The sequence below is a fragment of the Chlorocebus sabaeus genome, chromosome 20 (assembly GCF_047675955.1).
Source record: "Chlorocebus sabaeus isolate Y175 chromosome 20, mChlSab1.0.hap1, whole genome shotgun sequence".
Classification (NCBI taxonomy): Eukaryota; Metazoa; Chordata; class Mammalia; order Primates; family Cercopithecidae; genus Chlorocebus; species Chlorocebus sabaeus.
Window position 1 is genome coordinate 27819309 of NC_132923.1, and position 24767 is coordinate 27844075.

At 42.1% G+C, this 24767-nt stretch overlaps 1 protein-coding gene across 1 annotated transcript in view; it reads left to right on the forward strand.

Annotated features, from left to right (window-relative positions):
- The first annotated feature begins 4140 nt into the window (after positions 1 to 4140).
- Positions 4141 to 24767, forward strand: part of AKNAD1 (AKNA domain containing 1) — a 45646-nt gene continuing 25019 nt past the window's right edge. Inside the window, exons 1-6 of the mRNA XM_037998152.2 lie at positions 4141 to 4506; positions 8448 to 9543; positions 11635 to 11674; positions 12261 to 12409; positions 12507 to 12569; positions 18245 to 18378. Coding sequence (XP_037854080.2) covers positions 8551 to 9543; positions 11635 to 11674; positions 12261 to 12409; positions 12507 to 12569; positions 18245 to 18378 — 1379 coding nt within the window. The 5' untranslated portion in view covers positions 4141 to 4506; positions 8448 to 8550. The remainder of the gene's footprint in view (positions 4507 to 8447; positions 9544 to 11634; positions 11675 to 12260; positions 12410 to 12506; positions 12570 to 18244; positions 18379 to 24767) is intronic.

Genomic DNA, 24767 nt, shown 5'->3' on the forward strand with positions numbered 1-24767 from the left:
GGCAGGAGGATCGCTTGAGCACTGGAGGTTGAAGCTGCAGTGAGCTACAATGATGGCACTGTACTCCAGCCTGGGCGACAGAGGAAGACCCTGTCTCAAAAATAAATAAATAAATAAATAAATAAATAAATAGGTTTAAGTGATCCTCATGCCTCAGCCTCCTGAATAGTTGGGATTACAGGCACACGTCACCATGCCCAGCTAGTTTTTGCATTTTTAGTAGAGACGGGGTCTCATCATGTTGGCCAGGCTGGTCTTGAACTCCTGGCCTCAAAGGATCCTCCCACCTTAGCCTCCCAAAGTGCTGGGATTAAAGGCATAAGCCACCACACCCGGCCTACAAATATGTTTAAAACATAGAACATGCTCTAACAAAGGTAATCATCCTTTCACATGTTTAAGCACCATGTATATTTGTATATCTTTTTTTCTCTTAATTCATGTCTTTTGTTCTTTGGGGTCTTTTTTTTTTATTATTGATTTGAGTGATCTTTATTCTAAAATACTTGGAAAAATACAAGAAAGCATGACAAGGGGTCCTGATTAAATTCTCCCCTGCCTTCACAAGCACATTGCCAGGTTTTGTTGATTGTTACTCAAAAACGTCTTATGTCTTGAACACATCAACTTATTTCATCTCTGCCACCACCATGCTAGTTCCTTTCAGCTTTCCCAATAAACAATGTTATTTTCCATCCTCAGGTCTTTGCACACATGTCCCCTCAGCCCAGAACGCTCTGCCGCAACTCTCTGCGTGGTTGGTTTGCGTCCTTCAGGCTCCAGCTTGAAATGCATGGCCTTGGAGAGCCCTTCCCCGCCTATCCGTTCTCAAGAAAGGTTTATATTCTTTCTTATATTCTTTCTTCCAGAAGTCTCTTCCTATCATTCATAGCACTTATCACCATTTATAATAATATACAATGTGCTAAATCCTTTGCACTCGGTTAATGAATATTTGGAAAGTGATTAGAATAGCATCAGGTGCATTGTGCTATGTAAATGTTGCTTTAAACAGCAACTCACATACTCTTCACAACAACTCTATGTGGTAGTGCTATTAATACCCCCATTTTACAGATGAACGAACTAAGGAACAGAGAAGTAACTTCTCTAAGATAGCACAACTAATGAGTAGCAGAGCCTAACTACAAACTCACTCTGGCACCAAAATCCACACATCTAACTGTTCTCTATATTTCCTTTTGATTCCAGGACCTAGCGTGGTACTGTGTGCCCAACAGGTACACTCAATAAATATTTGTTTAATAAATGAAGGAACAGTTCTAACGAGAAAATAAAAGTTACCTGTAATCCTACCACAGGTTTTGAGATTCATCCTATAGATAGTTCTTCTAATATAAAAATAAACTTAATCCAAATCATAACTTTTCAAAATCATTTTGAGGAGCATAGATTAGGTATCATGTGCAATATATTTAACCTTGTATTCATTATTTTTAAAAATATATAATTACAAGTCAGTGTTCTTCCTTTAGGCAGAGGGAGGAGGGCAGAGAAGAGAAGCATAAATCTTTGGTTAAGGGAGGAAGGGTTTTCGTAAAATATTCTGGCCGTTTTTATCTCCAGGTAGAGGTTGCAAAACTTGTCTGAAAGTTTAGGGAAGGGCAGAGAAGTTTCAGGGACTAGATGAAAAACAAATTATACTTATTCGAGGCTGGGTATGGTGGCTCATGCTTGTAATCACATCACTTTGGGAGGCCGAGGAGGAGGATCGCTTGAACCCAGGAGTTCAAGATGAGCTTGGGAAACATAGCATGACCCTGTCTCTACAAAAAAAAAAAAAAAAAATTAGCCAGGTGTAGTGGTATGTGCCTGTGGTCCCAGCTACTCAGGAGGCTGAAACGGGAGGATTGCTTGAGCCCAGGAGGTAGAGACTGCAGTGAGCCATAATCATACCACTGCACTCCAGCCTGGGTGACACAACAGGACTCTATCTTTAAAAAATAAATAAATAAATAAAATTTAAAAATTATACTTCTTTGGCTGGGCATGGTGGCTCATGCCTGTAATGCCAGCACTTTGGGAGACCAAGGCAGGCGGGTTACGAGGTCAAGAGATCAAGACCATCCTGGCCAACATGGCGAAACCCTGTCTCTACTAAAAATACAAAAATTAGCTGGGCTTGGTGGCGCGTGCCTGTAGTTCCAGCTACTCGGGAGGCTGAGGCAGGAGAATCACTTGAACCCGGGAGGCGGAGGTTGCAGTGAGCCCAGATTGTGCCACTGTACTCCAGCCTGGCGACAGAGTGAGACTCCGTCTCAAAAAAAGAAAAAGAAAAAGAAATTATACTTCTTTAAATCAGTGTGTTTTAAAGTTTATCACTGGAATTATTTTCAGAAAATCAATGGGTAAGAGTTTTCTAAATGTTTCCAAAGCACAGCAAAGGTCCGTGGTTTACAGCATAAACTAGGCTACGTCAATGGGAAAATTGGATAAAAAGACAGTGCTAACCTCATCAAAGTCCGAGGAAAACCAGTAAAGTTTTCTGGTAAAACACGGGCAGGAAGTTTCTCCAAATATTGCTTTACTCATACTTTTAAAAGGCTTTTCTCCCTTCCCCCCACCTTCTAACATCGTTTCGGGATAACAAATTTGTAACAGCTGGTCATCAAACTCATGTGCACTCCCAAAAGGATGACGTCACTGAAACTGACTATAAATAATACATCCATCTGGCTCTTGTAGGAGTATTGGATTGACTTGTTGCCCATCACAGTGTCTCCCTTCTGCCACCCACAATGACGGGGTGAAGCCAGACGGCCTCACTGAATGGTATATGGTTACAGTTGAGGCACTGCATTGTGGGTACCCCACATTTCTGAGATAAAGTTAGCTGATAGAATTACCAGAGCGTAATCAAATGCAGTCATTACAGAAGGAGCCTATATCACCTTACCTTTTAAAATATTTTAATCTAGAAACACCATACACTGGATACAAAATTCATGAATCCCTGACCCCTGGGCGTGGCTTTGGACATATTATTCTGAGCCATCTCCTATTTTCTTTCATATGTAAATATAATTCTCGAGCTAGGAATAGAAGGAGAGAAAGAGAAAATTGAAACAGCCAGACCAAGTGTTTTTGAATGCTCTTAAAAGACAAAAAAAAAAAAAGACAAAAGTTTGTATCACATCAGAAGTTCCCTATGTGGTCTTCAAAGCTGATTTCTTGCAGTTAAAAGAACCCAGAAGAAGCAGGCAAGCCATGATTTTGAAGCTCCATTTTTGTTCTATTATTCAACTGCAGTCAACTTCCAACTGTTGAAAAAAAGACGATTTAGAGTTAAAGGATTGCTTGTCTGTGTCGCGAGGCCATTCAACTTCTTCACCCTGTGATATCCAGAGCCTCCAAGTTGTTGGTGAGTTTCTATTGCAACTGCCATATTACCATGGTTTTGCCTCTTTCTGTTGACTGTAGCATTGTGTTGTTTGAAGACAGAGCAGCATATTGCTTTGTGCAGCACAAATTATTGATGGATAATGTACTTAAAGCTTTTAGCTGTACACTATTCACATTCTAAATGACAGATACAAAAAGGAATAATCAGAATTCAGGTTGTTGAATCATTGCCTCCAACAGCCAGCTCTTACCATGACAAAGTCAGTAGGGCTGATCTTAGAAGTGTAGGACTTCTAAGTGAGTGTTATGTGGCTGTGCTAACTGGTACTTTAGTGGAGGGGCAGAGCAGGGTGAGTAGAAACAATGCCTGCTTTCTCCTCCATGTCTGGGTCCTACACATCGTCCCCAGTTTGCCTGGTTTGTAGAGGTTTAAACACAGAACAGAGGGTGTTGGGAATGAGATAAAGAGATTGTCACAGGAACATGGCCCCACGGTTTTCCTTTGGTGATTAAAACAATCCTGTCAATATGGAAAACTGTGTTATCACAAAATGGGCTTAGTAAATAGAAGAATTGTCACCTACCACAGAAACAACAATTTGCAGACCACCTTTGGCCTCTTGCCAGTAAGGAGTTTGGTTTTCCCATCTGTAGAAATTCTTAATTGAGTCCATCAGATTCCCAGTCATCCTAGCCATGGTTACCTTCTTCTCTAAGTTGGCAGGTTAGTGAGCTTAGGCTAGCACTTCAGCATCAAATTTAGACTTCATGATAAAGTAAATCACACAGGGAATAGCTGTCAGCATGGTGACCACCTTGTTGTTCATTCCTACTCAGGGACTGGCCTGAAGTGTTTTCACAGCCTGGGTCACTATGATGTCCTGGCCCTGTTTGCTCAAAGTGTTTATCTCAGAGTGACTTGTGAGGTATTGCTGAGCACATAATGGCCAGGATAGCTGCATAAGCAGGCGTGGCCCCAAATGTAGTCACCTGACTTCAGAAAATCAAATTGGATTCTACAGAAAGGTTCTGTTGGATTCTGACCGGAACCTCTTTGGGTGTGCCTTTGGATTTCAAGTGTTGACATGGGAAGATGCTCCAGTTCCTCAAGCTATCTGAAACAAGCTCATTACAATGCTAAGGGTATGGACTGTCCTTTTCCAGAAAAATCCTCTTGATATTTTGCATGCACACACACAAATAATAACAACAACAGAAGCTGTTTTCCTGTATGTAACGAGAGTGTTCCTCAGGCTTCTGGTTTATCTTGATGGTATCTCACTCTTTCTTTTCCTTTCTCTCTCTCTCTCTCTGTGCATGTGTGTGTGTGTGCGTGTGTGTGTGTGTGTGTGTGAGAGAGAGAGAGAGAGAGAGAGAGAGAGAGAGACAGACAGACAGACAGACAGAGACAGAGAGACAGGGTCTTGCTCTGTCACCCAGCCTGGAGTGCAGTGCTGTGGTCTCTGCTCACTGCAGCCTTGACCTCCTGGGCTCAATTGATCCTCCATCTCAGCCTCCCAAGTTGCTGGGACTACAGGCACGTACCACCACTCCTGGCTAATTTTTTATTTTTATTTTTATTTTTGTAGAGACGGGTCTTGCTTTGTTGCCCAAGCTGTTCTCAAACTCCTGTCCTCAAGCAATCCTTCTGTTTTGGCCTCCCAAAGTGCTGAGACTACAGGCATGAGCCACTGCACCTGGCCTTTTTTTCTTTTTCTTAAGAGCCAGAGCAAAATTCAAATTGTATCAGTTTTAATGGAATTATACTTTAAAAGTGGGAATTTGGCCAACAAAGTATCTTTCCTTTCTATACAAGAAGGCTATGGAGTTTGGCAATGAGCTCCTGAAAATGTAAAGAAAGCATGAGGATAACTTTGAGGCTGTTGCTTGGGTCATTAAAAGTATTGCAAAACTAGAATTTGTTTTCTTCCTCCATTCTCTCTGTAGGCATTTAAACATACTCTCAGGCTGGGCACAGTGGCTTGTGCCTGTAATCCCAGCACTTTGGGAGGCTGAGGCAGGTGGATTTACTTGAGCCCAGGAGTTCAAGACCGTCCTGAACAACATGGTGAAACTCCATCTCTACAAAAAAAAAATTAAAAATTAATCAGGTGTGGTGGTGTGTGCCTGTAGTCCCAGCTACTCAGGAGGCTAAGGGAGGAAGATCAATTGAGCCTGGGAGGTTGAGGCTACAGTGAGCCATGGTGGTGTCACTGCACTCCTGCCTGGGTGATAGAGTGAGACCTTGTCTCAAAAAAAGAAAAAGATACTCCCTTTGTTTTTTTTTGTTCTAAAAAATTAGACAAAATTTTGTTTAAAATTGCTTAGTGATTTATTATTATTATTATTATTTTAATATTTTTGAGACAGAGTCTTGCTGTCGCCCAGGCTGGAGTGCAGTGGCATGATCTCGGCTCACTGCAACCTCTGCCTGCCGGGTTCAAGTGATTCTCCTGCCTCAGCCTCCTGAGTAGCTGGGACTATAGGGGTGCACCACCATGCCTGACTAATTTTTGTATTTTTAGTAGAAACGAGTTTCGCCACATTGACCAGGCTGGTCTCGAACTACTGAGCTCAAGTGATCCACCTGCCTCGGCCTCCCAAAGTGCTGAGATTACAGGCGTGAGCCACCTCACCCGGCCTGATTTTTTTTTACCTTCAAATATATTTATTTACAGGTTGAGTTTTAAAATTGTCTTAACGTTCTTGTAGAGATTATGTCTTTTTTTTTTGAGATGGAGCCTCACTCTGTCACCAGGCTGGAGTACAGTGGTGTGATCTTGGCTCACTGCAACCTCCACCTCCTGGGTTCAAGTGATTCTCCTGCCTCAGCCTGAGTATCTGGGACTACAGGTGTGCACTACCACGCCCAGCTAATTTTTTGTATTTTTAGTAGAGACAGGGTTTCACCATGTTGGCCAGGATGGTCTCGATCTCTTGACCTTGTGATCCACCTGCCTTGGCCATCCAAAGTGCTGGGATTACAGGCGTGAGCCACCTTGCTTGGCCGAGATTATGTTTTACATATGCAATTCCTTCCTTTATCGTTTAAATATCCCCCCAGATAAGGAGTGCCTCACCCCTGGACCTGGGCATTCTTCAGTATTCCAATACTGAGACTGGTTTTGTGTTTTCATTTTTCAACAACAATGTATGGAATTCTCACTCTGTGCCAAGCCCTATGCCGAGTACTTTACGTGCCTTATCTCAGGTATTGCTAGTCCTATTTCTCAGAAAAGGCAACCAACCGAGACTCACAAGAGTTAAATAGCTTGCCAGATGACACACAGCTAGAAAGTAGAGAAGCAAGAGAATTCACATCATGCCTCTCTGCTTCTGCTTTCCCACTGTGCCTTTCACTTTCTTGGGAAGCCTTTTCCCTTGTTCTTCAACTTGGGTTAGAGTAGCCTGTAATTCTTTTCACGAAGATGTGCCTCACTTTATACTAAATATTACCCTCTTTAAATGATTTAAAATAATCCTGCAGTGATATTCTCCTTTCTCTCCACCTGTCTAAAGAGAGCATCTGTTTAATTTGGATTCTCTAACATTGGCATGTGTCTATAAATTAAGATTTTTGTACAATGTCTCGCAGATGTTTCTACCACATTTAGTTTGTACTCCTTTTTTTCTTGGACGACTTAGTTCAAAAAAAATTTATTTTGGTCAAACATATGATTTTAGCTTTTGAGGTTACCTTATAAATCACCAGTTTTTAGACTCATAAAAATTTGGTTGGAGAGAGAACCTCAGAGATCTGCTCACCCAGCCTAATCATTGTATGGGCAAGGGAGGCTGCCAGCGGCTGTGGTCACCCTGGGCTGGTGCCCCAGGGAAGAGGGAACCTCAGTTACTCCACCTAAAACTTGAGATAATTTTACATTTCTGAGGAATCATCCCAAAAGTTCACAAATCAGGAAGAGATATCTGAATGGGTGCTTTGAATTTTGTTTAAAGAAGAGAAAATAGGACTCATACCAAATGGCAGCTGGTTTTACTCCAGCCATTTTCAGGAATATCCCCAAAGACTCGGGTACCACCAGACTGCCGCGTGGGCTGTGGTGGCTGGCAGGGGTTCAGGGAAGGCAGCCTCTCTGACTGGGTTCCTGCCTGAGTCCAAATTAGAAAAGGGATATTTGGCTGCAGACTGGCCTCCAGGTGTCTGAAAGCCTATTTGTCCCTTGGTCACATTTCTTTTTTCTTTCTTTTTTCTTTTTTTTTGAGACGGAGTCTCTCTCTGTCACCCAGGCTGGAGTGCAGTGGCTTGATCTTGGCTCACTGCAACCTCTGCCTCCCAGGTTCAAGCGATTCTCCTGCCTCAGCCTCCCAAGTAGCTGGGACTACAGGTGTGCGCCACTACACCCAACTAACTTTTTGTATTTTTAGTACAGACGGGGTTTCGCCATGGTGGCCAGGCTGGTCTTGAACTCCTGACCTCAGGTGATCCGCTTGCCTCAGCCTCCCAAAGCGCTGGGATTACAGGTGTGAGGCACCACCCCTGACCCGTTGGTCATATTTCTGTAAGTCCTTCTCTGCCCTTCTCAGACATGCAAGGGAAAGTCAGAAGGAGACCAGAAGGTCTAGAGGGACAGGTGAAAAAGCACCAGAATGGAGAAGATGGATGTTACATGTGAGCTAGGCCGGCTTCCAGCGCCATACAGCTTAGAAGACTGTTAGTGACATGTGGACAAGGCGTGGCTCTGGTAGTTAAAAAAAAATCAATCCTTTACTTGCATCCCAAATTCCTACTTTGGGAGAATAAACTCCAAATAGTATCTCCTAATGGAGGTTGATAAATATTTGGCCATTAACTGTAGACTCATGTCTCTCTCAAAATTTAATAGATGAAAAATGTAACACTCTCCTTTTTTTTTTTTTTTTTTTTTTTTTTCCCATTCCTTGCTTTGATACTACTGATTGTGTTAAGATAGTGTGGACTGAGGATGGGTCAGCTTGTGGCTGAGCTTTCTGCCTTCCTGTTTGTAACTGAATTTTTCTAATTAAAAAGCATCCACTTTGTTCTGGCATAGTTGTATACATTATTCCAATATATTTAACAATGAGGCTGTTCTCATTTCACACAGAATAGCACACAGTGAAGACAGTCAGTGAGAATCAGAGCTATTGTTACAACTGACAGCAGCCAGCTCAGGCGGCAGAGGACAAGAGAGATCGGGCTGCACACATATGGATGAGGCTGACTTTTCAGAAGACATGACTTATAAGCAGGAGGATTTGCCTTATGATGGGGACCTCTCTCAGATTAAGATACGCAATGATTACAGTTTTACCTCAAAAAATGATGCCTTTGAAGTCTCAAGTCAAATTATTTTCATAGCAGATGACCCTCAAGAGAAGGCTATGCATAATGAGACTTGTGGAAATACAGCTATGACCATGACCCTGGGTAAAATTACTGAAAATGCTGCCAACAAAAAAGATGAGAAAGAGAAACAATGCACTGCAGCTCTTCATATTCCAGCAAATGAAGGAGATGCTTCTAAGTCAAGCATTTCTGATATTTTACTTCATCATCTTTCCAAAGAGCCATTCTTACGAGGTCAAGGCATTGATTGTGAAACCCTCCCAGAGATCTCAAATGCTGACAGTTTTGAAGAGGAAGCTATTATTAAAAGTATTATTTCATGTTGTAATAAGAATTCTTGGCCAAAAGAACAAACCCTAGAACTCACTGACCAACTCAACTCCAAAAGGGATGGTGAAAACAGCAATAAACCTGGTTCTCCCACCATGACAGAAGAAAATATCTCTGATTTAGAAGAGACAGTGGCTGCTGGAGATAGCAGCCATCAAGAAAATGTAAATATTCTAACTAAAACCAAGGGTCCAGGTGATAAACAAAACAGTTATCAAGGGCAAGCACCCCAGAAACAGCATACTGAAAAAGCAAGTTCGGGCAACAGGTTCAAATATGGCCAAGGTCAAGTTCATTACCAGCTCTCTGATTTCTCTAAGATTGCTCCCAAAGTGAAAAATCCTAAAAACAACATAATTAATAAACCACTTGCAATAGCTAAACAAGCCAGCTTTTCTTCTAAGTTGAGAGAGAAACCCGCCGTTGTGCAAGATATTTTAGAAACCATGCCTGAGTCAAACCGTGTTGAAAAACAACATCAAGAGCAGAAAAGGGAAATCACTGAATCTTCACAACAAATCCAGGTAAATGAAACGGTCTCCTGTAAAAACATTAATTGGGATCACTGCTCATCTCTTTCAGTGTGGGTTTTTGGAGGGTGAATAGAGATTGGTTCTGGTTCCAAGGTTTCATTCAGCACCCTGGGTCACCCTGGGTGAGTGACGTGGCCACTCAGACTCTCAGGGTCCTCATGAGAAGCATCAGGGGCCACGTTGACAAACACATATAAGAGAATAAAATCCAAATTCCGCAAGCCAGAATTTGGCTCTCCTCACTTAAACTTAGCTGCCCTCCTTCAGGAGTCATCTGCAGTTGCCTGGCTGGTCCAGAACCTCTTCCCAGGCCCTGAGCTCTCCAAGTTCTTGCCTTGCATGGCATATCCCATCTTGACTTACCAAAGACCTGCTTGTTTTCATGGCCTCCTTCAATTCCCCCTTGGGCCACAAAACTTTTCAGGTCTCCCAAATCACAATCTTTTCCACACTTGTTTGTTTAGTCCTTCCATCAGAGTGTGTATCTCAGCCTGCTTTGGATCATAATAGCAGAAGCATCTGCTTCCTTCACTAGATTCTAAGGCTCTGGAGGGCAGCAACCTTATCTTTGCCTTTCCATTGCCTAACTTCCCCCAGAAGGCCGGGCCTCGTGTCTTATGCACATTATGCCCTTAGTTCTTAATGCTAAGTTGAATGGAATTAAGATCGTTAGTAATGGATTTCAAGCTTGTTATCTTGGTAATCATTTGGTACAAAACTCTGTTAATGCTTAATTTATGATATTTCCCCCTTTCCCTTACCCTATCTTCTCACACTCCCCCACTAATTTCCCAACATGCTGAGGCTCAGGATCTCATTGACTATTGAGGCCCAATAGTAAGGTAAATCCATATTAACAATCAAAATAAACATTTTAGCTCTCTGGCACTTTTCCTACAGTGCATGATCTGTCTTTTGAGCCTTATATGAAAGTGTCCTGGACTGAACTACATTGCCTGTTTCCATTTCCATTCTCTCTCTCTTTTTTTCTATAACCTAACCTTGGAAGTGATTTTTCTCTTTTCTTTTTTAAATTTCCATTTCCATTTTCAGGCTTCAGCTCCCCTCTCTTTCAACTGAATGCTTTGGGGAGTTTGAGCATCCAAACCTGAGCCAACAGCCCACCTGGCCATGACTGGGATGCTCTCTAAGTCTGACAGAAACCTGCACCCCCGTGGTATTGGGAAGTGTCGGGGTTCCTTGTTCTGCTTGCAGGAGAACATCCTCGTTGTGTCCAGTTCTCAGTGCCCCGTGGTTAGCAGGAGCAGATGGATATCAGTCTCATCTCCCTCGGGTATGCGGGTTCAAGCTCAGGTATCTGATTTTTTCCAGTCCTGTCAAATTCAGATTGGAGAATTGGACCCTGCAGGTTTCATATCCATCATACAGTTGGGATATCTAGAAAGACCATAGTCTATTTTGACCAACTGTCTGGTACTAGCATATTTCTGAGCTTTATCTGTTGGGAACAAAGGGAAAACCCCCCCAAGGTGAATCACTCTGGAATTTAAACTGTTCAATTAGCGTGTGGTGGGCAGAAAACCATCACTGTCTTGACACACAGTTTGGAACTTAATACATCTTCTGTTATTCTCTAGAGTGTGGCTACCATGTGTTTTGTGTTAGTGAGAGCACCAGCAACAGAGCTGGTGACAAGACTAGCAATGCTCCCTACCCTTACGAAGCTTATGGTCTAGTTTTAGGAGAAACAGTTCAGCATTTCACATACTAGTATCAAATACAATGGTGATAACAAATAACATGTATTGTTAAATGCTTACCACCTGCCTGATACTATGGTAGATATTTAACATTTCATCCTCATAACCACCACCTGAGGTAGGTTCACTTAATATCCCCATTTTCCTGCCAAGGAATTGCAGGTGTATAAGTGATGAGACAACTACTTGGGTTGCCCAGCAAGTAAGTGTCAGAGTGGAATTCAACCTTGGCATCATGGTCCCAGTCCTTCACTACAAACGTGGGCTGCCTCTACAATGACAGAACATGTTGGGTCATTCTGAATAGTGGTGTCATTGATCAATATCGACAGTAATGTTTTCTTACCCTTTAATTGTGCAGATGGAGCCCACAGTACATCTCCACCAAGAACTTCTCACAGGTACTAATGTTTTAAAACTTCTTTGAGAGAGAGAGAGATATATATATATCTGTATATATATACACACACACATATATACATATATATACACACACGTATATATATACACACACACATATGTATACATATGTATATATGTATTTTGCGTGTTTTGTTTTTGTCTTTTTGAGACAGGGTCTCACTCTGTCACCCAGGCTGGAGTATAGCAGCACAATCTTGGCTCACTGCAGCCTCGACCTCTTGGGGTCAAATGATCCTCCCACCTCATCCTCCCGAGGAGCTGGGATTACAGGTGCATGCCACCACACCGAGATAATTTTTTTTTTTTTTTTGTAGAGTTGGGGTCTCACTTTGTTGCCGAGGGTGGTCTTGAACTCCTGGCTTCAAGTGATCCCCCTGCTTTGGCCTCCCAAAGTGCTGGGATTACAGGTGTGAGCCACTGTGCCTGGCCTAGATATATATTTTGAAAAAAAAATTTTTTAAATAGTAAGTTGTGGTGACTGCAACAACTTTCTGTTTTCAGTACTTAATAAAACTGTGATAAGCTGAGATGAATGGTAGCCCAAATGTATTCTTTCTTGTATAGGAATAGAATCTGAGGCAAGTCTCTCTAAGTTGTCACCAACCTCTCAGAAAGGCACTTCCTCAAGTTCTTCTTACATATTTCAGAAGATATCCCAAGGGAAACAGATGTGTCAGAAGTTAAAAGAACAGACTGATCAACTGAAGACTAAAGTAATACTTTTAAAGCTTGTTATAAACAATGTTAGTAAACAAATTCATATATGAGACACCGTGCCATTAGTGAGAGACTGTAATTTTTTCACTGCAGGTACAAGAATTTTCCAAAAGAATAAAACAGGACTCTCCTTATCATTTGCAAGACAAGAAACTGGTAATGAATTTTATCCTGTTTTTAAAATCTTGATTACAGAATTTGGCTTGGATAAAGACAAATAACTTTATAGTGCCATGTTTTCTCTACAGTGGCAGGAGTGGAAATGTTTTGCTGAAGATTAAACCATCTTTGTTTATGGGGGCTAAAAGAGCTTAGCATTCTGTTTCTCTCTCTGTTTAGTCCTCTTTCCTTCTCAGGGGATCTATTACTTATGGCTGTTACTCCTTGCCAGTTACTCATAATTAATCTGACACCACGGGAGTTTCAAGAGGAGAACCTGTAATCAGTTATAAAGGGTGGGCCTGTCCACAGTTGATGGGTACTGGTGGATTCAGGTTATAAAAATTACCATTGCCTGGAAATTAAATATGACTTTGAATACTCATAAAATCAACCTTGAAGTAATGTTTTGCAGATCAAAATCTTTTACTTTCACATCCTTGCTAGTTGCTGCATTGAATCAAACCGTTAATTTACGTCATCACCACAGCAGTCTTGTTGTCAGTGCCAGGATCATGGGAAGTGGGGTGGAGCAATGGGGTGAAAGGTAAGGCTGGGAGAACCAGAAATACGCTGACGTTGAAGATGTAGTTGAGGCCATCGGCTCATCAACAAGGGATAAGATCAGAAGTTCTGATGTAGGCACAAGCAAGGTTTAGGGAGGGCTATGCTTCAGAAACCCAGCAGCATGGACAAAACCAGGGGATCCAAATGCTAAAAGACAAAGTTGATTATTTTCTCATTCATCATGTTAATTAAATCATTCATTCAACAAACATTTATCAGGCATTTTGTATGTCCCAGACCCTGTACCAGGCACTAGGAATTTAAGATGAATACACAATTCCTTTTTCAAGTGGCTTATAGTCTCTTAGGAACAGTGGACTGGTAAACAGGCAGCTAAAATGCAGCTGGAGAAATGTTACAGAGAATGCTAATGGCAGCCTGGAAGAGCCTCACCTTTGCCAGTGAGGGGACATCTGGAAGGCTTCCTGGAAGTCACTTCTGAGCTGGGTGTTGCAGGAGGAATAGGGATGAGCTTGGCAGAAGGAGATCAAGGAGTATTCTAGAAAAAGGAAACAGCAGGTGCAGTGGCACAGGGGTGAGGAAGTGCTGCCAGCGTGAGGAGCTGTGGGCACTGTGATTTATCATATGGCACTGGGGAGCATGTGATGACACAGGCGTGGGGGAGGAGATGGAACAGGTGGACAGGGGTACATCATGAAGGCCTTTAAGCCATGCCTGCAGCTGAGTAACTGGGGAGCGTTGAAGCTTTTGTTTTGTTTGTTTGTTTGTTTTTGAGACAGGGTCTCATTCTGTCACCCATGCTAGAGTGCAGTGGCATGATCTCCGTTCAATGCAACCTCTACTCCCCAAGTTCAAGTGATTCTCCTGCCTCAGGCTCCCAAGTAGCTGGGGTTACAGGTGTGCGCCACCACGCCTGGCTAATTTTTGTATTTTTAGTAGAGACGGGGTTTCACCATGTTGGTTGGGCTGGTCTTGAAGTGCTGGCTTCAGGGTGATCCGCCTGCCTCAGTCTCCCACTGCCTCGGTCTCCCAAAGTGCTAGGATTGCAGGCGTGAGCCACTGCGCCCAGCCGCATTGAAGGTTTTCAAGCTGACAAATGGGAAGCACCATGGGGGCAAGGCTGAAGGCACAGAGATTGGTTAGGAAGCCAGAATCCAGGTAACAAGTCAGGAGGGCCTGAACCAAAGCTGGCAATGAGGATGGAGATGGGGACAAATCTGGGGGTTTAGGGAAATGGTGGCAGATGGAAAGGGCTGAATAGAGCAAGGGAAGAGGCTTGGATGAGCTCCAGATTTCTGGCTTGGGTAACCAAGGTCAGGAATAAAAGTAGAGGATCTCGTTTCAAACGGGTATGGAAGGCAAGCAGGAGGCAGGACATCAAGTTTAGTTTGGGGCATTTTGAGTTTGAGCTACCTTTGGGACATCTAAGTAGAGAGGTCCAGTAGGCAGTTAGACCACTGTTTGGATGAACAATGTAGATTTGGGGATAGTTGTGGGTTGACCCTGGAGTGGATGAGACGGGCCAGGCAAAATACACAGAGTGAGAAGTGAAGAGGGCCCAGGAGAGACTCCAGGGAAACGGCAGCTGGGGAGGAGCAGAGGCGAAGAAGCCAAGAGAAAAGAGGGTTTGCAGGAGAGGGGAGTGGGCTCAAATAAGAAGTGCATTGGATTTGGCAATCAAGAGGTTATAAGGGTCCTTGGCAAGCCTGGTTTTGAATGAAGTGGTGGGTCTGGAAGCCAGATCGCAGGGATTATGAAAGAAACAACAGATAAACAAGATCTCCAGAAAGCTAGGATTTCAGGAATTGGAAGAACACAGAATTTTAAAGGGCCGAGCAAAGCAGAGAGAACTGGTTCGGTCAGGAGCCTTCGGAAGCCTGGATGCGGGAGGTTTCTTCCTGACGTTATCGGGTATGCGGGGATCCCTGCTGACCGAGAGGAGAGTAAAGGTGGCTCCTGACAGTATCAGCCTGTGGTCTGGGACTTCCGGGCCCAGGTGGTTCAGTCTTGAAAGAAGCCAGACAGGGCGACAAGCGCTGCCTCAGCCTGAGCAGCACCACGCAGCAGAAAGCATTTGGATTTTGGAGCGGGTGTCGCACCCCTACTTATTGGTTACACAACTGTAGACACGTTACAGCATGTCTTCCCTTTCAGAGTTGTTATGAGAATTCAGTGAGGCACATTTCTGCCGAGAAAATTGTGCCCTATCTTCTGCAACATAACGCAATTTAAATTCCAAGATCCTGAATTATAATTCATGATTAGCTTTTATTTCTTTTCTCATTACCCTCTTTCCCTTGAACACCTAATTCCCCCTCAGGGCCTCAGCTGCCATTTTCAGGCTTCCAGTTCCTAAATTACTCGTCCTGACTTCTCATCTATAGTTCCAAATGTTTGTGTCTAGCCTCACTTCGGATATCCCACCCTCACTGCAAACTCTACCTTGTCCAACATCGGTATCTTCGAGCCTGTTAGCCTTTCCAAATTCCTCAGTTCAGTCAGGTCTACCACATTCTTCTCACTTCCCAAGCTTAGAAACTCAAGTATTATCTGTGAGATTTACAGTGTCAGTGTTCTGGCAGGGACCAGATGGTTACTTAAATGGTGCAACCGAGGAGAGTTTAACAAAGGCATTCATTATTTTACAACAGTGTGGGCAAGGCTAAGGGAAACGAATAAGGGATGGAAAAGCATCTCCTGGAAGGACCCGTGGGGAGCGCCCCTTGGACCTGAAGGGGCAGAGGAAAAGCAGGTCCTGGAGCCTAAAGAGAGCAGCTGTCACTGTGGGACTGGCTGACAAGCCCTGTGGCTTTTGGTGGAGGGACAGAGTCAACTCCATGACGGCACAGGGAGGAAGAAAATTCTCCCATCTCATCCTCCAACACCTCTCTCCTGCTGTTGCCTTCCATTGACTAAAACCAACCAAAGCCAGGGCCCAGGGGAGCCTGTGGTGCAGTCCATGAAAGGTCAGCACAGAGAAAGACAGAGGATGAACCTGGGGAGAAATGTAAAACATCTGCCACGCCTGCTGTTTTTTATACACCCTTTAGCCAGTATGTTTCCAAACTCTTGTTTATTCATTTTTAATATTAATAAGAATTGGCTGGGAGTGGTGGCTCATGCCTGTAATCCCAGCACTTTGGGAGGCCAAGGCAGGTGGATCACCTGAGGTCAGAAGTTTGGGACCAGCCTGGCCAACATGGTGAAACCCCATCTCTACTAAAAATACAAAAATTAGCCGGGAATGGTGGTGCGTGCCTGTAATCTCAGCTACTTGGGAGGCTGAGGCAGGAGAATTGCTTGAACCTGGGAGGCAGAGGTTACAGTGAGCCAAGATCACACCACTGTACTCCAGCCTGGGTGACAGAGCGAGAGACTCTGTCTTAAGTAAAAAAAAAGAAGAAGAATTAATAATCTGTCAAGTATGTACTATAGTCCTGGCACAATGCACATGATCTCATTTAGTTTTTAGAATATGAGGCAAGGAGTATGACCTTAATTTTACAGATGTAGAAACTGAAGCTTAGAGAGTTCAAGTTTACTAAAATCATACAATGAGTAAGTGAGAGTCTGAACTTGAACCCAGTTGTGTGTGATCCTATAACCTCACCGAGCTATGTTTCTGTCCTGGACAACCTCTCCCCAATTCATCCCTTCCTCTCCATTTCGTGGGTACTGCCTGGTCCAGGCCCTCCAGAGCATCCTTTATGGCTGATTTAAGTTGCACTCCTTCCACTGGGCCTTGCCAAAGATCTCTCTCTCTATCTATATATACACATATAGATATGTGCTCCAGAGCTCTGGTTTTGGTATATATGTAAAATATATATAAAATACGTATATTATAGATAATATACTATATATTTAGTTTATATTATTATATTATATAGATTTTTTATGTAATTATATATTATTTAATTATATAATTAAATAATATATAATTATATTATATAAAATATATAATATATATTATTATATTATATATTATATATATAACATATATAATACATATTATCTATGTATATTATATATAGATAAAATAGAGAGAGAGAGAGAGTGTCTTGCTCTGTTGCCCAGGCTGGAGTGCAGTGGCGCAATCTCGGCTCACTGCAACCTCTGCCTCCCGGGCTCAAGTGATTTTCGTGCCTCAACCTCCCGGATAGCTGGGATTACAGGCATGCACCACCATGCCCGGATCATTTTTGTATTTTTAATAGAGATGGGGTTTCACCATGTTGGTCAGGCTGGTCTGAACTACTGACCTAAAGTGATCTGACCACCTCAGCCTCCCAAAGTGCTGGGATTATAGGCATGAGCCACTGTGCCCGGCCTTTGGCTAAGTACTCTAAGCCACAGTCTCTTTTCTCAATGGAACAACATCTCTGAGACCAGGAACTGTGCCTGATGCAATTTTTCAATCTCACACTTCTAGCCCATGGCCAGACATAGGCAGTGCTCAGGGAATGTTTAGTGACTGGGGATGTGGGACTGAAGCCTCCATACATCTTCAACATGCCCCTAACCCGCAGAGTTTAAACATTCGTCTGCCTGAGGCTGCACGTGGTGATGTCTGGAGACCCATTCACAGCTCTGGCTAAATCTTCCTGCTGTTCCTTCCCCATCTCATCCTCCAACTCCCCACAGACTGAAATCCAGGCCATGTAACTCCAGTTCCTTTTTAAGATCTGTATGCCTTCAGACATACTGCTAGAGCTCCAATTTCCTCCTTTGTAAAACTGGGATAATAAAATATACTTTACCACATTTACAACATTGATGTGTTGATTAAATAAGATGAGGAATGGAAAAATGCTTTGTAAGCTAAAAACCATTCTGCAAATATACAGGATTATGAATGTCCCACTAAGGAAGGCCAGAGGCTTCTGAGTGGGTTCTGAGAGAGAAATCAGAAGTAATTGTATTTTTGAGCTATATGCTGTGAGGGTTTGTGAATGTTGAGATGACCCTTGGGTTTGTCTGTAGTTTAGATGTCAGATTCTGAGGTAAAAAAATTCATGCTGCTGGGAGAAGGATGGCAGCTTCATTTTGACACTACTGTAGGGTACGGCTGCTTTGTGTTTTTGGGAAAACAATTACACACACAGACTTGCATGTGAATAATTCCAGTGACTTCACCGCTGCAGGTCCTGGAGAAACTGCAGGGACACCTTGAACTGCTGGAGCAGAACTTTCTGGCCACCAAGGACAAGCATCTGACTTTGCAGCAGCAAGTCCACAAGCATGAATCAACAATTGTTGGTGACTTTGATCCAGAAAGGTCAGGTTTAAACCAACTGTGTAAGGTGGAGGGGTCAAAGGTGATCTCCTTCAGGTGGGATTCTGATGTGGCTGCTGGTTTAGTGCTTGGAGAGTCACTGGTCTAGGGTCAGCAAAAACTGTGTCACCAATGAACAAAGTGTCACCCCATGCCACAGACAGCATGGAAGACCTGTTGAGTGTAAGGTACTGTGCTGGACATTGACTCAGATGGAACACCCAAAATGAACAAATGCTTCCTGGGGCAGAGGCATTGTAACAAAATTTTGCAATTTGTTGGATATCATTATAATTGGTTTGGAGACCCAGAGGAGCCTAAGAAAACCCTAGAAAGGCTCACATGATAACCACAGAGGGCCCTCTTCTCAAGTTCCTCCTCTCCTCTCCCTCTCAGCTTTTTCCTTTCTTATCTATCTCTCCCCACACCTGCCTTTATTGTCCTTGCCTGGTTCTCTCTTCTGTCCCCCTCTTTCCCCTTCTCTTTCCCATTCACTGATAATTCCAAGGCACACTGGGCAGGAGGGAGTCATTGTAAAGTTAATTGGTGTCAGGGTGAGGGACCTACAAATCCTGATAAAGGAAAAGTGTTAAAGCTTAAAGTTAAATGATTTCTGAGTTAATTCACATTAGAACCTTGAACACACACTCTAAACTGAAGTTTCTAACTGGTGGTTTTTATGGCACTGTATTCTCCTCTCTTCATTCCAAATAATTTTAAGCTGTATTCCAGTACTCAAGGAGCAGATTCTTTCCCTATAATTTCCTGGTATAAATTAAAATAAACTATTTAGTAGGCTTAATATTTGTAAGTTCAGCCCTTTCTATTCATAGCATTTTAATATGGAATCATTGTTGCCAAATTTTTTAATGGTTTACATTTCAGCCCTAGCGTTCTGTGGTATTTTTTTCCCCAAGGTATGGCTTTCCTTTTCCAAAATGAATGGAATCTCTGTCTACCTTTATTTCAATACTGAGTAATTAGACAGTAAGGATGAGGTTTTAATATTGATTTTTTCCCAAAGGCTTTTTTGGGGGGGTAGGGGAAGAAAGAACTCTGCATGCTTCAGCTATTTAAAATTAATAGAGTAAGGATATTTATTTTCCAAAGAATCTCCTGTTTGGGCAGTCATTTTAAAGACAGACTTCTGTGCACATTAAGACCAAAGTTATTCAATGTCTTATTTATATCCTAGTTACAACCACACTGTGCCTGGCACGAGTATAAATAAAAAGAACTTCAACTGCAATTACATTCCATATATGGCAGAAGCTTTCAACACAGGCAAGGAAGGGACCCAGCCTTTCCCAAATCTCAGCTAAAGCCACCTCAGGACAGGCAAAGACTCATCAGCTCCAGAATGGTCCTCTTGTTCTCAGATGGGCATAATGTGACAAGGAACAGAATCCTATACAACCCTTGGGTTCTTGATATGTTGATAACCTTCTCAGTGTTGAATCCAAAGGCTAATGCAGAGGGCTTTCTGGAGGGGCAAGAATTCTGCAAATTCATTGACTAGTCCTTCGTTTACATCACCTGCTGTGCTCTCATTAAAGCCTTCGCATTATTACCTTTACAAGGTAATATGCAAAAATATTTGCTTGGATTTCATGCATCTTGCTTATCAGAATGTAGTCCAATAGTAATTTGATTCTTTCACATACTAACACCAGAAGCCAAGAATTCAAGAAATGGGGTTCTACCTTCATCAGCCACTTCTCCCTGAGAGTCTCAGCATGAAATCTTATCTTCCGCTTTATAGAAAAGATCACAACTTCTCTCAAAAATGTCTCTTCCATCTCCAAATCCCCATGTTTTCACCTCCTCTCCCTTCTTTAATTTGCTCTCCAGCCTCTCTAGCCATGATCTTTGAACCCATCCCTTTCTACTACCTTGAGGCATTGCTCCATCATTTCATTTCTTTTATTGTTATTATTATTAGAGATGGAGTCTTGCTCTGTTGCCCAGGTTGGAGTGCAGTGGCATGATCTTGGCTCACTGCAACCTCTACCTTCCAGGTTCAAGTGATTCTCCTGCCTTAGCCTCCAGAGTAGCTGGGATTAAAGGTGCATGCCACCATGCCTGACTAATTTTTTTTGTATTTTTATTTTTTATTTATTTATTTATTTATTTATTTATTTATTTATTTAAATTTATTTATTATTATTAAACTTCAAGTTGTAGGGTACATGTGCACAACGTGCAGGTTTGCTACATATGTATACTTGTGCCATGTTGGTGTGCTGCACCCATCAACTTGTCATTTACATCAGGTATAACTCCCAATGCAATCCCTCCCCCCTCCCCCCCCCATGATAGGCCCCGGTGTGTGATGTTCCCCTTCCCGAGTCCAAGTGATCTCATTGTTCAGTTCCCACCTACGAGTGAGAACATGCGGTGTTTGGTTTTCTGTTCTTGTGATAGTTTGCTAAGAATGATGGTTTCCAGCTGCATCCATGTCCCTACAAAGGACACAAACTCATCCTTTTTTATGGCTGCATAGTATTCCATGGTGTATATGTGCCACATTTTCTTAATCCAATCTGTCACTGATGGACATTTGGGTTGATTCCAAGTCTTTGCTATTGTGAATAGTGCTGCAATAAACATACGTGTGCATGTGTCCTTATAGCAGCATAATTTATAATCCTTTGGGTATATACCCAGTAATGGGATGGCTGGGTCATATGGTACATCTAGTTCTAGATCCTTGAGGAATCGCCATACTGTTTTCCATAATGGTTGAACTAGTTTACAATCCCACCAACAGTGTAAAAGTGTTCCTATTTCTCCACATCCTCTCCAGCACCTGTTGTTTCCTGACTTTTGAATGATCGCCATTCTAACTGGTGTGAGATGGTATCTCATTGTGGTTTTGATTTGCATTTCTCTGATGGCCAGTGATGATGAGCATTTTTTCATGTGTCTGTTGGCTGTATGAATGTCTTCTTTTGAGAAATGTCTGTTCATATCCTTTGCCCACTTTTGGATGGGGTTGTTTGTTTTTTTCTTGTAAATTTGTTTGAGTTCTTTGTAGGTTCTGGATATTAGCCCTTTGTCAGATGAGTAGATTGCAAAAATTTTCTCCCATTCTGTAGGTTGCCTGCTCACTCTGATGGTAGTTTCTTTTGCTGTGCAGAAGCTCTTTAGTTTGATGAGATCCCATTTGTCAATTTTGGCTTTTGCTGCCGTTGCTTTTGGTGTTTTAGACATGAAGTCTTTGCCCATGCCTATGTCCTGAATGGTACTACCTAGGTTTTCCTCTAGGATTTTTATGGTATTAGGTCTAACATTTAAGTCTCTAATCCATCTTGAATTAATTTTCGTATAAGGAGTAAGGAAAGGATCCAGTTTCAGCTTTCTACTTATGGCTAGCCAGTTTTCCCAGCACCATTTATTAAATAGGGAATCCTTTCCCCATTTCTTGTTTCTCTCAGGTTTGTCAAAGATCAGATGGCTGTAGATGTGTGGTATTATTTCTGAGGACTCTGTTCTGTTCCATTGGTCTATATCTCTGTTTTGGTACCAGTACCATGCTGTTTTGGTTACTGTAGCCTTGTAGTATAGTTTGAAGTCAGGTAGCGTGATGCCTCCAGCTTCGTTCTTTTGACTTAGGATTGTCTTGGAGATGCGGGCTCTTTTTTGGTTCCATATGAACTTTAAAGCAGTTTTTTCCAATTCTGTGAAGAAGCTCATTGGTAGCTTGATGGGGATGGCATTGAATCTATAAATTACCTTGGGCAGTATGGCCATTTTCACGATATTGATTCTTCCTATCCATGAGCATGGTATGTTCTTCCATTTGTTTGTGTCCTCTTTGATTTCACTGAGCAGTGGTTTGTAGTTCTCCTTGAAGAGGTCCTTTACATCCCTTGTAAGTTGGATTCCTAGGTATTTTATTCTCTTTGAAGCAATTGTGAATGGAAGTTCATTCCTGATTTGGCTCTCTGTTTGACTGTCACTGGTGTATAAGAATGCTTGCGATTTTTGCACATTAATTTTGTATCCTGAGACTTTGCTGAAGTTGCTGATCAGCTTAAGGAGATTTTGGGCTGAGACAATGGGGTTTTCTAAATATACAATCATGTCGTCGGCAAACAGGGACAATTTGACTTCTTCTTTTCCTAACTGAATCCCCTTGATTTCTTTCTCTTGCCTGATTGCCCTAGCCAGAACTTCCAACACTATGTTGAATAGGAGTGGTGAGAGAGGGCAACCCTGTCTTGTGCCAGTTTTCAAAGGGAATTTTTCCAGTTTTTGCCCATTCAGTATGATATTGGCTGTGGGTTTGTCATAAATAGCTCTTATGATTTTGAGGTACGTTCCATCAATACCGAATTTATTGAGCGTTTTTAGCATGAAGGGCTGTTGAATTTTGTCAAAAGCCTTTTCTGCATCTATTGAGATAATGATGTGGTTCTTGTCTTTGGTTCTGTTTATATGCTGGATTATGTTTATTGATTTGCGAATGTTGAACCAGCCTTGCATCCCAGGGATGAAGCCCACTTGATCATGGTGGATAAGCTTTTTGATGTGCTGCTGAATCCGGTTTGCCAGTATTTTATTGAGGATTTTTGCATCGATGTTCATCAGGGATATTGGTCTAAAATTCTCTTTTTTTGTTGTGTCTCTGCCAGGCTTTGGTATCAGGATGATGTTGGGCTCATAAAATGAGTTAGGGAGGATTCCCTCTTTTTCTATTGATTGGAATAGTTTCAGAAGGAATGGTACCAGCTCCTCCTTGTACCTCTGGTAGAATTCAGCTGTGACTCCATCTGGTCCTGGACTTTTTTTGGTTGGTAGGCTATTAATTATTGCCTCAATTTCAGAGCCTACTATTGGTCTCTTCAGGGATTCAACTTCTTCCTGGTTTAGTCTTGGAAGAGTGTAAGTGTCCAGGAAATTATCCATTTCTTCTAGATTTTCCAGTTTATTTGCATAGAGGTGTTTATAGTATTCTCTGATGGTAGTTTGTATTTCTGTGGGGTCGGTGGTGATATCCCCTTTATCATTTTTAATTGCGTCAATTTGATTCTTCTCTCTTTTCTTCTTTATTAGTCTTGCTAGTGGTCTGTCAATTTTGTTGATCTTTTCAAAAAACCAACTCCTGGATTCATTGATTTTTTGGAGGGTTTTTTGTGTCTCTATCTCCTTCAGTTCTGCTCTGATCTTAGTTATTTCTTGCCTTCTGCTAGCTTTCGAATGTGTTTGCTCTTGCTTCTCTAGTTCTTTTAATTGCGATGTTAGAGTGTCAATTTTAGATCTTTCCTGCTTTCTCTTGTGGGCATTTAGTGCTATAAATTTCCCTCTACACACTGCTTTAAATGTGTCCCAGAGATTCTGGTATGTTGTATCTTTGTTCTCATTGGTTTCAAAGAACATCTTTATTTCTGCCTTCATTTCGTTATGTACCCAGTAGTCATTCAGGAGCAGGTTGTTCAGTTTCCATGTAGTTGAGCGGTTTTGATTGAGTTTCTTAGTCCTGAGTTCTAATTTGATTGCACTGTGGTCTGAGAGACAGTTTGTTATAATTTCTGTTCTTGTACATTTGCTGAGGAGTGCTTTACTTCCAATTACGTGGTCAATTTTGGAGTAAGTACGATGTGGTGCTGAGAAGAATGTATATTCTGTTGATTTGGGGTGGAGAGTTCTATAGATGTCTATTAGGTCTGCTTGCTGCAGAGATGAGTTCAATTCCTGGATATCCTTGTTAACTTTCTGTCTCGTTGATCTGTCTAATGTTGACAGTGGAGTGTTGAAGTCTCCCATTATTATTGTATGGGAGTCTAAGTCTCTTTGTAAGTCTCTAAGGACTTGCTTTATGAATCTGGGTGCTCCTGTATTGGGTGCATATATATTTAGGATAGTTAGCTCTTCCTGTTGAATTGATCCCTTTACCATTATGTAATGGCCTTCTTTGTCTCTTTTGATCTTTGATGTTTTTTTGTATTTTTAGTAGAGACGGGGTTTCACCAGGTTGGCCAGGCTGGTCTTGAACTCCTAACCTCAAGTGATCCGCCCGCCTCGGCCTCCCAAAGTGCTGGGATTACAGGCATGAGCCACCGTTCCCCAGGTTCATTTCTTTTAAACTTTCAGTCTCTCCTTGTCCCCTGTTTCATTCTCTTCTGCCTGCAAGATCACAACATATTTTTCTATATTTTATTCAATTATTACTTTGTTTTTTTTCATGCTTAGATCTTTGTCCCACCACTTACTGGTTAGAGCAGCCTTTCCCCACTGTTTGAGAAAGCTCCTTATATCAGATACAAAACCTCCACGTGTATACAGAGCTGTTTCTATTCCATCCCATGGATCTATGTTTCTATTTCTACATTATCCACACAGTTTTAAATTATTATAGGTTGGTGTATATTTATGCTTTCTTTTTAAAA